This window comes from Orbicella faveolata, unplaced genomic scaffold (assembly GCF_042242905.1).
Source record: "Orbicella faveolata isolate gen_17 unplaced genomic scaffold, um_ofav_v1 contig_35, whole genome shotgun sequence".
In the NCBI taxonomy this organism is placed as follows: Eukaryota; Metazoa; Cnidaria; class Anthozoa; order Scleractinia; family Merulinidae; genus Orbicella; species Orbicella faveolata.
Window position 1 is genome coordinate 18428184 of NW_028301564.1, and position 15009 is coordinate 18443192.

The 15009-nt window shown below is 39.5% G+C and overlaps 2 protein-coding genes across 2 annotated transcripts; one reads left to right on the plus strand and one right to left on the minus strand.

Moving 5' to 3' along the window:
- Nucleotides 1-163: 163 nt before the first annotated feature.
- LOC110055593 (solute carrier family 15 member 4-like) lies at nucleotides 164-8841 on the minus strand. The gene is made up of 5 exons (XM_020761982.2): nucleotides 7723-8841; nucleotides 5623-5806; nucleotides 4735-4960; nucleotides 3683-3847; nucleotides 164-1754 (listed from the first exon to the last, which is right to left on the minus strand). The coding sequence occupies exons 1-5, from the start codon at nucleotides 8652-8654 to the stop codon at nucleotides 1354-1356; spliced, it is 1908 nt and encodes a 635-aa protein (XP_020617641.2). The 5' UTR covers nucleotides 8655-8841; the 3' UTR covers nucleotides 164-1353.
- Nucleotides 8842-8883: 42 nt separating this feature from the next.
- LOC110055594 (polyprenol dehydrogenase-like) lies at nucleotides 8884-14989 on the plus strand. The gene is made up of 7 exons (XM_020761983.2): nucleotides 8884-9211; nucleotides 10369-10476; nucleotides 11179-11247; nucleotides 11366-11582; nucleotides 12026-12118; nucleotides 13235-13442; nucleotides 14304-14989. The coding sequence occupies exons 1-7, from the start codon at nucleotides 9127-9129 to the stop codon at nucleotides 14478-14480; spliced, it is 957 nt and encodes a 318-aa protein (XP_020617642.1). The 5' UTR covers nucleotides 8884-9126; the 3' UTR covers nucleotides 14481-14989.
- Nucleotides 14990-15009: the final 20 nt, after the last annotated feature.

Sequence of the window (15009 nt, forward strand, 5' to 3'; positions counted from 1 at the left end):
TGTTTGAATTTGTCAAGTCGTTAGGTTTCATCCAAAGAAATGGCAGAATTGGCGGTGAGTTGTCTACGGCAGGAAAACAAGCAATAATGAACTACGACAAAAATAGCCATCACATTTGAAATATAACTCTGCTACATAAAGAAGCAAAGAGTCGAGTGAAAACTGACAAGTTCACCACAGAATTTAAGCTTATAGCAATTCAATACAATGCTTATAACCCTCTGTACATTTGGGTCTTTACTCCAATGAACTTAATTCTGAGCTCATGACCATGCAGTTTTGTTTCAGCAGAATTCATTCTGTAGCGTTGATGATGCTGCAGCCGTGGTGCATAAGTAAGGCGGCGTCCACACTACGCCGCAGAAATTTGAAAACGCAGCTTTCTTTCTACGGTTAGGCCTATCGTCCACATTAATCTCTCATGAAAACGAAGCTTTTCGAAAACGCTCTTCAAACCAGAGGAATTTAAAAATGCTGGCTTTTGTTTTCGCGTGGACAGAAAACAATTTAAAAACGGAGCTTTTTGAAAACGATGACCCCACGATAATTCCTCTGGTCTAGTGTGAACGGAAAACGTTTGATGTGTTTTCAGAGTGAATCCTCCGTTCTCAAATTCCACCGGCGTAGTGTGCACGGGGCCTAAGCTGTTTAAGCCTGAAAATGGCAACTGTGAAGTGATCAAAGTGTACTCAATATGCAAACAGCTTTGGTTTATCAGTGTGACACGTACATTAAACGAGAACATGTTTATAGTAATACAGCCGAATTGTTGTAGGATAAAAAGGTCTCTAGGCGAACGATTTTAGCTACAGATCAATCAGTGGATATTTTCGGGAAAGAAACCAGCTTTGATTTAGGGAAAAGCTTGGTCCAAGAATCTAGCCCATCAAATTATGTCTCCAGAGTTACCTTTCCCTCGTGCCAAGACCCCGCTGGCCAAGACTGAAGAGGGACAGGTAGCTCTGGGAACGAAAATGGTCACGTGCCTACCTAGCCGCGACCAGCGGTATCACTGCATGCTCGCACGTCAGCTATTGCCAAGCCTTAACTTTTATGTTGATTAGTTTCCTTCCAACATGAGATTATCGTGAAGCTATCTTCAATAATACTACTGACACATTTATTATCCCAGCAATTCAACCCAGCCCTGATTCAACCTTTTCTAAAGTTAGACTTTTATTCAGGCACAAAATTGTAAACCCTCATTTCATGAAACTTATTTCCTATTATGATCACTCCTTCAATTGCCAAGAGCTTTACAAAACTGTAAAAATGCTACTATGCAAAAATTAACTATTAAATAACCATATTTTCTGAAATTAACTTGTTAACTTAGAAGTGTCAAGGCTTTCTTCAACTAAGCTCCACAAACAGACTTGCCTGTGTATCAATGTTTGGACCACGCTCTGTTGAAGGAAGCCGATCTTGCCCTAATGTTTCCTCGTTAACCAATAACTGATGCTTAATTTCAGTTCTGCTTAACCCAATGTCATTTATGTAACCTACAATCAGTGTAAAAAATGCTATGACAACCATCAGCGCTGCCAAAAGCCAGTAATAGTTTGCAACCTTTTCATTGCCCAGATAACGGCCAAGGACTCCTTCGCTAGCTATGGGATACCATCCCCACACATATGCCGTAAGCGCTAAAATGCCAAGACTGAGCAGACTCCCAGTACTTAAACTGATGTTGTACACAGCTGATGTGACACTCGGTGGAGTGGAAGGACACATAGAAAACATCATTTGAAGCCCTAGTATAGTAAATAAATAAATAAATAAATAAAAAGTATGTAAGCAATACTGATAAAATATCACAGTACTGCATGCCATATACTGTTGCCACTCCCCAAGGACTGTTAGGGTGGAGTTGTAACATTCCATTATTGTGTCGTCAAATGTCAGCGAATGAAACAGTTGTCAAAAAGATGCCAGTGAGTAAACCCTCAACCAAAACCTGCAAATTAGCTTCACAATTATCGTACAGAGCACCATAAAAGTTAGAAAAAAATCGACCCGACCAGACAGCACTTTTTGTTATCCCCTCTATACATTGTGGCACAGATGATGACATTGACCACTAGAAAATTAGGAAAAATGACAACTTAGGGAAGGTACGTTTTTAATTGGGGGGGGAGGGGGGTTGGGCCGCGGCTTCGGAGGGGAGGGTCATTAGTAATTTTTTTCCAAATTGGGGAGGGTCAAACCTGTTTTATTCGCAGCCGGGGGAGGGTCAGTTTTTTTTTTTGTCTAGGAAAAAATTACTCCATGTTGCTTAGTTGAGAAGATTTATCTAAATTATTTACAAGTGTCGAAATATTACATCAAAAAACTATCTTGTCCCAACTAACATAGTTGTCTCTCTCGACCCGTGCCTGCTTTCGTCCATATTTTGAGGGCGGTAATGTTTCCGCGCAGGGTTCTGGTGTAAAATCAGTCTCCGGTGACGATTCGTTATTTAAGCTACTCGGGCTGGAACCAACAACTCGATCTACTAAATCTCTTTGCGAGTCAGTTTCAACCTCGGAAAGTGATGAGGTCACTTGTTGCTGCACATTTCTTAGTGGGGTCTGCTGAGGTTGCTGACACTCCATGGGATCGTACAGCAAGCTGCCTATGTGCGCTTTGATCATTGCGACCTTTCCAGCTTTCTTCCCTTTGAAGGTGATCTTGTGATAGGAAAAGTACAAGGATAGCTCGTCCACCCACAAGGACGACAGCTTATAGGAGTTGTACAGTCCAGCCTAGTCAATGTCATTGTACTCCCGGTTCAGCCGTTCCATTCGCTCCCCTTCAGTCTCCTCTTTCTTCTTTTCTTTGCGTATTTTTATCTGGGCAAGGTTCTCAACATACTCTGCCCCAAGTTTTTCGGGAACAATGTATTTATCTGAAAACTTTCTAATACACCTCACTGTCCCCACTGACCAGTTCACTTTCCTCAAACAATTGCTTAATCTGAGCAAGTTGCTCCATCTGACCTCATGAAATCCTTGCATTCACCACAAGCGCATTTCCCTATTTCTATTCCTCGCACATCCTTGCCCATTTTCAAGTTTTCACTGTGCAATCACACACCACGCAATTTAATCTTTTATCTTTAATCTTTAATAAAAATTCCAAAATTACATTACATTGAACAAGTCAATCCAATGAATTTGAGGACAGCTTAAAACAGAATACAAGATTCCTTAATATAAGCCACCTTAGTGTATCATTGTATGATTGTATAACTAGTTAAAAATTACTCTAAACTCATATTAAAAAAATAAGATAATCACGATAAAAAATTAGCACTGAACTTATCGTAAAAATAAGCAAACAATTTCTTCCGAAGACTGACAAGGTGTTAGGCTCCCTGATGTTAAGAGGCAGTTCATTCCATGAGCGACAAATCCGTATAAAATTAACTGCTTTGTGCGCAGACACGGTTATGCGAGTAACACTTCCGGTTAGTTATTTTCACTTCCGGTCATTTTTGTCTTGGAGGAGCTGGGGGAGGGTCAGATGCCTTTGTGTAGGTATTTGCGAAGGGTCATGCATTAATCCATTCTGGGAAGTGGGAGGGCCACGACTTTTTCCCCCAAAAAATTTCTAAAATACTCCGACTCACCCCCCCCCCCCCCCCAATAAAAAACGTACCTTCCCTTAATATGTATACACTACAGGACTACGGTGTACTCACCCGGAATAGCTGTGAATACCTCACTCATGCCCATCAGCGTGTACTGTGGAATCTGCCACCAAATGGAGTAGTCTCGCACTGCTGAGTATGTTACACCACTAGCAGTGTGGTTCACACTACCACAAACAAAGAAGCTGTTTGTCATTGCTCTTTCTACGTGGCCAGCTGCAGTATTTCAAATACAAACAGGAATCCAAATTAATTAACTTTTTTCATATTTAGACTGTATTCAGACAGCCCTGTGACCTCATCTAGATATCAACTTATACATTCATGTAGAAACCATGCAGTTTGGTGTCCAGTAAGGAGGTGCTTGACTGTAATAACATAATCAGGGTTGTCACAAATGTTTGAAGAAGATTTGTCATTTTTTTGTAATGAAACTGACAAATAGCTGAAGAGAGTGCCTGGGCAAAGTTCCTGAAAAAGATGATTGTTTTTGGCCAGCAAGCCAATTACCTTTGACAACCCTCCATGTAATAGCCTCTTGTCCATTTCTTTAATCTGCTAGTGATGCGTTATTAAAAGCATGCACATGTATGTCTAAGTATACTTAACAATTATTCCATGTGCATGAGTTGGGTACAAAATGGTAGATAGCCAACGAGGTGCATAGTGCCAAGTTGGCTATAAACATCCCATATCCAACAAGTGTGAGTGGAATAATTGTTTTATTACAAACGACCCAAAATATAGAAAGCTAAAACTGAAATGTAAATAGAAACACTCCCAAAAATTATCTGTGCACTTACCATATTTGTTCACCATAATATAATGACTCATATACCATGATGGCTAAGCCAATGAAAACACTTGAATTGCATTATCCAATGATCCAGTTTCGATAGATGTACAGTATAAACTGTATGTATATGATCAGTATGTTAATGTTATCACCATCAACTTTTACACACTTTAAAGAAACTGACAGAACTTTTTTTTTTGCCTCCTTGTTAATCCCTGACTTGGACTGCTCTTGATGTACCTACAGTGTTAAATGTAAAGGGAACCCTGTATATTACTTAGTGACAGCGTTATTATGCAACACGTACCCATTCCTGCTGATCCAGCAGCCAATAACATTCCTAAGAAGACCTTCCATAAAATGGGGATACAGACACCGCACGTGGCTAGACCAGAATAGACTCCTCTCTCCATTACAGGAACCAGGATCAAAAGTATGACAATCTCACAGAGACTAGGCCAGGCAGCAGGGATAATTATCATTCCATAGTCTGCCTTGAGGTGGAGCCCTTGCAGGATGAATGTACTGTAAAGCTAAAGGAAACAATTTTTAAATCAGGTCATCTGAACATACAGTATGTACTTACAAGTAAGTACAGGTGGGCATGCATGGCCTGGTGCCCATGGTAAGGAAAATTGAGACCATTCCTGATTGAAGTACTCCAAGACAATGCTATGACGACCACATTCATATGGCCACCTCATTATAATTATGGTTACCTTATTCTAGCCCAAACAAAAGCTCAATCAGTTCTTTCCTTATTTAAAGAACTCCTGTAATATGGCTACCCCATTAATAAAGCCAGATTTTTGTGCCCCATTGGTGACCTGATTGAAAGGGCTCCACAGTACTATCAATACTACATACATTACACCTATACCTCCACCATAGAAATAGGGTAGAGAGGTGCACTGAACCAGTCGAGTAAGGTTACGTTGTACTCAATTACCGGTAAGTTGCCACTCACAGGCTGAACTATGGGTACATGTACATATAGGTAAGAAGTTGATCATGTGTATGTAGCAACTGATCATAGAAAAAATTCATAAAGCTTCAGGCTCAGTTCAGTAATTTTAATTTTAAAGTTTTATGATATTAGGCAAAAAGTCCCACTCAGTGGAATATTCATTTTCAGTCTGAATTAAAGCTTTCAGTTACAGTTTTAAAGTGTACCTACATGTATAACAGTTTTTACCTGACTATAAATCATCCAGTAGGGAATCAACAGAAAAGAGAGCACAACAACTTTCCTCATTGCCCTGAGTTCATTCACCTCTGACTCCAAGAATGTTCCACCGTAATTTACCATGGCAACGTCAAGCCAGTCACTTTCAGGAGAAGAAAACAGACTTCCTGAACTACTTCTTGGAATTAATTCTCTGAAAGAAGGGAAAAAATGGAATGTTAAAAGCTCAATAACAAACTGCTGTTTGGCAAAGTGAGCCCTGAGAAACTCCCTAGCCAGCTTCATAGGACAATAAGGACTGTTGGGATATGCCTTCCTATAAAAATCATTTGGGTGCTCATAAATTTTGAAAAGAACCTCGAAAAGGTACAAATGACTATCAGTGTTTCCGCCAGAGCGCGCCATTGCGGGAATCCCGCATTTAAATCAGAGATGGCCCCCAGAAAAACGAAAAAAAGGCCAATTTGGCCCTTTCCTTTTACAAGACTGCAGGCTTAACACAGGCATAATATTTTAAAAGCCACCCCAGGGCTCAAAATTGTGATTGATACGGTTGCCAATGCAACAAGCATTTCATCCTTGGCGACCAAAATTTCTCTGTGTTGACAATCAATAACGGTTATTTTGTCACACATTATGTCCTAGAAAATCATATTGAAAGATCTTTGCTTCTAAGACATTCAACATAAGAAAAGAAGTCAATCCGTCCTTTTACTTTCCTGTATTGATTCTCTAACATCGGAAAACTTCCAAATGGCTGACCGTGTTTGAAATCACCCTATAATACATTGCAAACCCTTGATCATTCACTACGTCATGTATGCCTAAGGATTGCTCTCTTGCAATGCACAGATCCTTCATACTAGTATCTGATTCAAAAGCAACTTTATTGAGTAGAAACACTTCAAAAAGCACTAACTATTAAATTTTATCATAGATCCTGATAAACTGCTTTAATTATTTTTCTTGGTATCCTGATGCATTGTTTTCCTTCTGTAGGTTTCAATTTATTGGCCCCTTTCCTAAAAAATTGGCCCCTACAAAAGATCTTCAGGGGCCACTTTGGCCCCCAAGTAAAATTTTCTGGCTGAAACACTGGACTATCCTATCCTATCTTTCTGAAGTTTCATTTTCATCATATAAAAGACCTTCTAAGAACTTGACAATTCATATTTTAGCTCAAGAGGGTTCTTTGTTTTGTAATAGAACAAGTTTGAATTTCCAAGCTTTCGCACAGAGTGGAATTAAAATGGTGACCCCAGAGCAGCTGTCACAAACAGTAGGTCAAAAGGTGAGTTATCGCTTCAGTCTTTGCTAAATGAAGAGTGCTTGCACAAGAAAAAGAATAATATTAATTATTTTAATGGGTCAAATCTCTAGTCAGAGTAACAACTTTTCATTTCAAAAGCAAAACTAAATGATGTGTTTCTGTTACTTTAGAGCTGCCATGTTGGCATCCCTCTGCAGGAGACCAACATGGCGTCTCCATACAAATATATATGATATGGCTAGCTATGTGAGCGGGCAAGATGAATCAAATCCTGGACTGTGATTGGCTACCTGAGTGGGCAAGATGGGGCTATCTTGCCCACTCGGGACTACCCGCCATGTCCCGCAAGAAAAATTTCTCTGAAAGCCACATAATAAATCCTTTATAATTGACCAAGCTTGTTCAGTCAAGATGGCTGGATATTGGCCTTGTTCTTTTTTTGTGAGTTTATGGACCTTGACTCCGTCTCAGTGCATAAACTCGCAAAAAAAGAACTTGGCCAATATCCAGCCACCTTGACCTCACACTTGGTCAATAACCCATATATATCACTTCTCTGTCACATCCCAGATTCTTCAAGACTTCGTAATAAATGGCTATGATTTTTATTTTTGATCGCATGACATTGAAAACCAGAAATGCGTAACTGCTCATTTAGCCCCCAACTCAATTAGCCCCTAAACGTTTAGCCCCCAACCAGGAATTGAAAACGCTCTCTATTTCTCATTCTTTTAAAAGTGTGAATATGGGGGCTAATCCACTTCTGGATGGGGGCTAATCAACTTGAGCCTAAATGACTGGTAACCCAGCAATGTACAGTCTGTCGTCTGACCATCTACCTTGTTTCCAGTTTTGCCGCTTTCCTTCTAGACCAGGCCTGGCGCATAATCAGCCACATGTTCCTAAGCCCTGTGCCACAAGGTCTACCAATGGTAAAATACTTGCGACAGAACAAGAATGACACCAATGCCAGTGTCAGTGAAAAGGCAGGAATGCCAAACCCAACAGTGAAGCCATACTTCCACTTCATTTGTTGAATATAAGTTACACCAGCTAAAAAGAGCAATGAAATCACATTGGACATCCAATAAAAACAATTAAACAATGTTTTGTTTTCCTGCCTTGGCGCATCTCTTTTGAGCTGATCTGCCCCAAAGGCGGATAAATTCGCTTTCACTGCACCTTCTCCCGCAGAAACAGAAAGTAAAGCGACTATTAAGACGACCAGGATCCAAGGCTCGTCTATTCTCTTGCGAGCTTCTCCTCTCTCGATGTAAAAATATCCCATCACAAAGGCAACGACCACAAGAATTATTGAGCCTATAAAATAGACAAGGAAGCCACTAACAATGGTGTTATAACGTCCAAAACGCGAATCCGCCATGATTCCCCCTAAAGCACACATGAACCAAGAAATTGAGGTAAACGCCATTACGCTTGCTACGGACACAAACATTGGCCATCCAGCACACTTGTTCAGGTACAAAGCAAAGTTTATCAGTATCCCGTAGTACGCAAATCGTTCAAACAACTCGATCAGAATAAGCGCCAACACAGGACCTCGTTTCATACTGCGGAGATTTCGGCGTATCTTCCGCGAGACTGCCTTCCTAAACTCGCGATGTTTGGCCTTGATCTTCTGCCCCAGCAGCGGCGATTCCTCCGTTTTCACTGCCTCTATCGGCGGCGGAGACAATGTGCCATCGGGTGATGTGATTTCTGGATATTTCGCTGCAATATGTTCAGGGTTGACCTTGACAATGAGCGGCATATTTGAATGGATGACGTGAGATTGCTCCTTTGCAGTACAACAATCTTGTAAAATATACTATGAAAGAACTAAAAGTATTTCGTGCAATTGTACAAGTTGTCGACATTCTATCATACAATAGTATGGTGACTTGCCTTGTCAGAGGGCTGCTTTGTCTGAGGAAAGCTCTTTCAGGTTAATAATTTTCAAACGTGTCTAATAACCTAGTAAATATCGCGCGCGCACGAGGCTGCGCGCACGAACTTTTTTTAGCTTACCGTTTTCGCTTGAAGGACTGGTAACGAAAGTTCGCGCATCTGTGTTATTTTTACGAAAAAGTATTGTTTAAAATGTAACAGATTATAAAAACTAACTAATTCCTATGCTCATCCGGAATTAGTGCTATTTATCTGGATTTTTATACTGTAACTAAATAGGCACTAGATGAAGATATTGCCATTTTAATAATCACAAGTTGTTGATACGTTTCAATATGGCGACCGCCTTGCTTGTCAACTATTTTAATGGGGCAAGAGTCCTACTGAAACAAGTTCTCTCTAGACACAACTCTCTAGAAGGTAAGATGATAATTGTGCATTCTTGTACACCTCAAGATTTACAAATGAGCTCGACTTTCACAGTTTGCATAACAGAAAATGTGAAAAATTTTGAAGCTTAGTTCAAGCTAATAAATTTTAGTTCAAAAGAAATGTTTAATATCTTATTTCTCCTTACTATCAGTACTTACAAGTTTTGTAACGGTGACAGGAATGTAGAAAATTATCAAAAAATGCTTTCAGGCTTAATTATATCAGTGTATCAGTGTTGGAAACTTAATTTTGACAGCACTTGCCATTCCAGGAATATGTTTTCTTTCGTTGTATTGAGGTTCTTTTCCTTATGTTTTACCCAGCTCTTATTAACTGAGCAGGAGGTCTGTATGGGGGAATCTTGACCGAGGTCGTGAGTACAGAGCGAATGCAGTGAGGTCTGCACACACCACAGAGGCCAAGATTCTCCCATACAGACCAACTAAGCTCAGTGTTTATCATATGGCAAACAATTACTTTTCTTGTTTTCCATATGATAAACATCTTATTGACTGAACTTAGTCTGTTTGTACTTTTCTTTTCCCATCAGGCTTTTTGGCACTTCCATAAATATATATTGTTAGAAGAAAATAGTCTATTTTTGCATTTTAGTTTGCAACTTTTTTTACCACAAAACATTACCGGTCTAGATGGGAAAATCTAGCCCACTTTCAATATCGATTTCAACCAATCAAATTCATGAATTCGGTAGTTCTCAGTCCTTGTGAGACACAGCCATATAATAATACCGGGTATTACTAGGGCCAGGAAATTGATTTGCTATACCCAGGACTTCGTTATATAGAGGTTCGTTAAATCGAAGTTCCACTTTACATTGCGTACATAATTTCTACAAACTTGGTTACACTTATGTTATTGGGTATAGTTTGTTAAAATTAATTTTAACTGGAAAACTGGGAAAACCACACTCTAGATAATTGCATGCTCATGACATTGTTGATCGATTTTTGAGTTTCTGATCCAGCGAAAACAAATCCTAGGTATTTTTCCTTTACGGTTAATTATTACAATCAGGAGCTCTGCTTTTAGGCTTGGCTAAATCTATATAATTATTCATGCTTGTGTTAACTGCTTATGTCAATGGGGTATTAAAGTGTTGATCACGGTTTCTTATTCCATCACAGTAATCCCTAATTGTGAAGGACAGGTTGCCATAGTAACCGGAGGAAACAAGGGTATTGGTTATGAGACAGTGAAAGGACTCTGCAAGGCACACATGACAGTTATAATGGGTAAGCAGATTTGTTGGATTCAACATGATTCAAGCAGTCTTTTTAAAAGATATATATCTCAGCGATTTTGCAAGAACATGACCGCTAGGTTTTCTAACCTAGCAGGCGGGGGAGTACTCTGTTAAGACCAGGCTCGGGACATGACCCAGGCACTGGCCTATCTGCTGGTGGTTTGCTGGCGGCCAGCCATCAAAAGCAGGGGGGAAGGGGAGGGTATCTTTTACTGTCACATTCACTTAGCTAGACTTGAGTTTTCAGTGCCAAATAACGTTGATAATGACTGTGTGGCATGGCACTTTGCTCATTTGTTGAACATTGCTTGAAGGTTCTGTGTTGACATGGGACTGCTGGTGAGGCACATGCCATGTGCATGCATGACAGACCAAACTCCTAGTCAGGAGGTTGTCAAGGCACTTACAGCCACTGGGACTGTCTTTGAGCTCTTTGTGGGCATGTTTTAGCGAATAAAGTCGGATATATATGTAGAGGGGTGGAGGAATCATGGGGCATGCTACTCAAGATAGAGTTGGCATACAAAACATTTTATAAGGGGGGTGATGCACTTTCTCAAACTTCTCCCTGAATCTGCCAGGAACCTGGGATTCTAAATTTCCTTTCAGGTAATTTATTGAAGAAAACAGTTTTCAAAAGCTAATCAGAGTACTTTTCATCCTTTAAGTTTAACAGAGGTGCAATCTTTAGCTTGCAGAGATGTAAAAGCAGCAGACAAGGCAATCAAAGAACTCAAAGAGGAATTACCTCAAGCTAACGGTAAATATAGTTATTTACAAATTAAAGGTGCTTTTTCTCTATCTTACATCTGTTACACCATATATTTGTTAATAAAATGTTAATATTTACTTGTCATTGATTATCTTGTGTCAATTAGTTGAATACATGGAGTTGGATCTGGGAAGCCTAGCCTCTGTGCGGAAATTTGTAACAAATTTCAGAAAGAAAGGTCTTCCTCTTCACATTCTTGTGAACAGTGCAGGGATAATGTTTCCACCTTATGGGACAACTGAAGATGGGTTTGAGCTGCAATTTGGAGTGAACCATCTCGGACCATTTGCTCTGACAAATTTGCTCTTAGAAGACTTGATAAAGTAAGTTAGTTTGAAAACAAGGGTGTGAAGAATTAAATTTTCATTTCAATAATAATTATTGTGTGTTATAATTATTATCAAAGCATCCTCAGCTACAGAAATTTGGTCACATGAAAATACTCAGAACAGAAATATTTACTTGTCCATGCGGTTTTATACTCCAGAAAATACTTTGCACCCTACAATAATATTACTTCCTCATCAGTTTGGCTGGTGATCAATTTAATAGTACTTTAGAAGAAGACAGAGGATAAGATTTTTCATTTGCAAGGCTGTGGTCTGTGAAAAATTACAGGGAGCCCAAAGGTTTCTAACCATGAAATCCTGGGTTCCCAGAGGGAAAAAAATTCATTTTCCAGTCGCCCGAAGACAAACGTTAGTCACCTGTGGCACCTGGGCACTTCTAGAGCACAGCCCTGATTTGTAATTTGTGGTTTTAACAGGTCAGGTTTAACAGGAAGATTTTCAAGGATAGTTACATTGTCTTCAGAGGCACATGTCCCAGGAACTATTAACTTTGAAGATCTACAGAGCAAGTATGTAAATTGATTATTACATGTATATCTCAGTGATTGTTAATTTAGTACGAAGTCCAATCTAGTTTCTATGTTACTTACAGTTTTATGTACTGTAAACAGTCATGTTATTATATTGCTACAGATTAAAATTGTAATGTACCATTTTTAATCAGAACATCTCCTTTAGACTTCTTCCAATAAGCTAAACTTGTGTGAACCACAACACTAATGAGCACTTCTAATTTATTTATTCTACTTACTATAAATCTATATATAGTCTGCACAAACCCAGCTAATGGTTCACAACTGGCAGCCAGGATGGTGGGATGTCAACAGTCAATCATACAATGATATGTCAGATGTATTCCAGATAAGGCACTCACCCTTTCCAGAAACATATATATGATTGAAATAGAGCCTTGTGAATGTTGGATACAGGTACTTAAGATATACATTGGTTAAAAGTATGTTCAAAGCTTATGAATTCTGCTAACTCCCCCCTGTGAGGGGGACTCACAGATGAAAAGGTCAGGGATGCTTGTCATCTCGGTTAGGGGTACAAATCAAGGTGTTTGGTCTAGATTACGGTGTTCAGAAAGAAATGCCACTATTTGTAGTTGTCAAAGTATCTTTTAGAGTGCACTGTCTTGAAGAAATAGCAATAAGAGATACTCTCATTTCCATTTTTAGGCTCGATCTCCACCGCCCTCTTGAGTCTGGCCAGCAATTCCTTTCCCGAAACGTGGCTGATTAATTGGCCCTATTTTATAGAATCTGTTACGGGTCAAATAAAGCTTAAGTTATGCCCAGATTGGTCTCATGAAGGGGTTTAATTCAAATTTTCTGATGAGCATTTCCTACCTTTTCATAAGGGATCCCCTCCCCCCCCCCCCCCCCCCCAATAACTCCCTCTAATTGGGATATGCCAGTAAATCACCCTGTATGGCATTAAGTTTTGTCAGCTTCACTTGGGTGCACCTTGTTGGAGAGAGAGGGATTATACCTTGCTGGAAGAACATAACTCAATGAATGGCGAGGCTCCAAAAAACCTGACATGGAGCTCACTAGACCACAGTATGCCATTTTGCATTCCCAGTTCAATAGTACTAAAACCGTATTTCTTTTCCTTCATAGGAGCTATTACTCACCCTATTTAGGCTACAGTCAAAGTAAGCTGGCAAACATCTTGTTTACTTATGAACTCCAGAGATGCTTGAAGGAACAAAATAGTCCTGTAACAGCTAATGTACTTCATCCAGGAGTAGTCAACACTGATTTGTTCCAGCACATTCACTGGATTGTAAGAATACCTCAAAGTGTACTTGCTTACTTTCTTTTTAAGGTAAGGCTGCCATAATCCAATTAAATAGTCAGACATTAACTCTTTCTTTTGTCCTCATTTATTCCAGTCCTCTACTCAAGAAATACCTGGGTCTTAAACTACCAAATTTGATACTGATGATGTGAAGAAATCCAAGTAGTGTTCTCATTTGTTTTCTTTGCATGCTCAGAAATCTAATCCAAATAACAACCAGTCATTATTGTTTTAAAACGCCACTGCCCCTCGTTGTAAATACTGATTTTTTCAAGATTTTACTCGTATCCGTTCATGCAATCAGTATCCACTCAGACAATTAAAGTTTGCAGTGTGACAAAAACTCCTGGTGGCAAGTGTGAGCTCTTTGGTTGAATGCAGCATGTACCCCAAACACAGCCATCCAGCCTGACAGTAAATTAAAATTGTGAGTGGGATTTCACAACTAGACATTAGGCTTCCACACTGAGGGGCTTTGTGTCTCGTGCATTAATATCATATCCCCGAGAAAAACAGAGATAGGGAGAGAGAAATATAGCTGAGACAACTAATCCTGGTGTTGTTTGTGTAGCCACAAACAAACCTCTTGTGGTACAGACATTGACACATGAGGAAAACTTGCAGAATGCTTTGTAAGTAGGAAAGAATTACACTTGTTATGTACTGTTATGTTAAGGGTGTGCGATAATACTTATATTATTAACCAACTGCAAGGGCCACACGGAGAGGATAGCAGCCCAAGTTCTTGAGAGTTTGGACTGAACACAGCAAGGTTCAGCCCAATACTTGAAAATATTAAACTGCCAATAGACCAATCTGATTGGCTGATTTAGCTATTGGTTCTTAGAACTAACTTAGTTGTATAATAATAATTACTATTTGTTGCAGACTCCCAAGCAAGGAGCAGATAACAGTATTTACGTTGCCTTATCCCATGAGTTAGAAGGAACGGGTGGTAGATATTTTGTGAACTGTCATTCAGCACAGTCTTCAGATGAGTCATACAGAGAGGATGTTCAGAGGAGACTCTGGAAAATCAGTTGTCAACTTACTGGTGTGTCATGAGGGCTAGTGAACCTTTGAGCATTACTCTCGAGAATAACAAACCTGGTTAAAGCAAAGCTAATTTGATAACCCTACCTCCCTCTCAACATAGTAATAAGATAGGTATAACATGATCTAACATCACCCAAAAACTACCTCAGCTCGAACGTTATCCCTGAGGCAAAACAAATTGATACACAGATAGCTAATTAATGTGGGAGATTGACTCGTAGCTGTGGCATGTTTGAGGTATTTAATAACATTATCAAATGTTTAGGATGAACAAAACTAAATAAATTGTTCTCCCCGGTTGTAACACTTAAATGAATATGAAAATTCAGAAGAATGTAAAAATTGAACACTTATTCAGTGTTTTCGTCTGACATTAGTTCCAACTCTCTTCCTCAAACCTCTCACAGCGATGTGAGATAGGCGGTGCCTGGGAGAGTTAAAGTGCTCTGCGACCGGGAAACCACTAGTGATTGTGATTCTTGAGTATTATATAGGTTTACGTTAATTATTTTAATCCACCTTGTGGTCAGCGTCATCA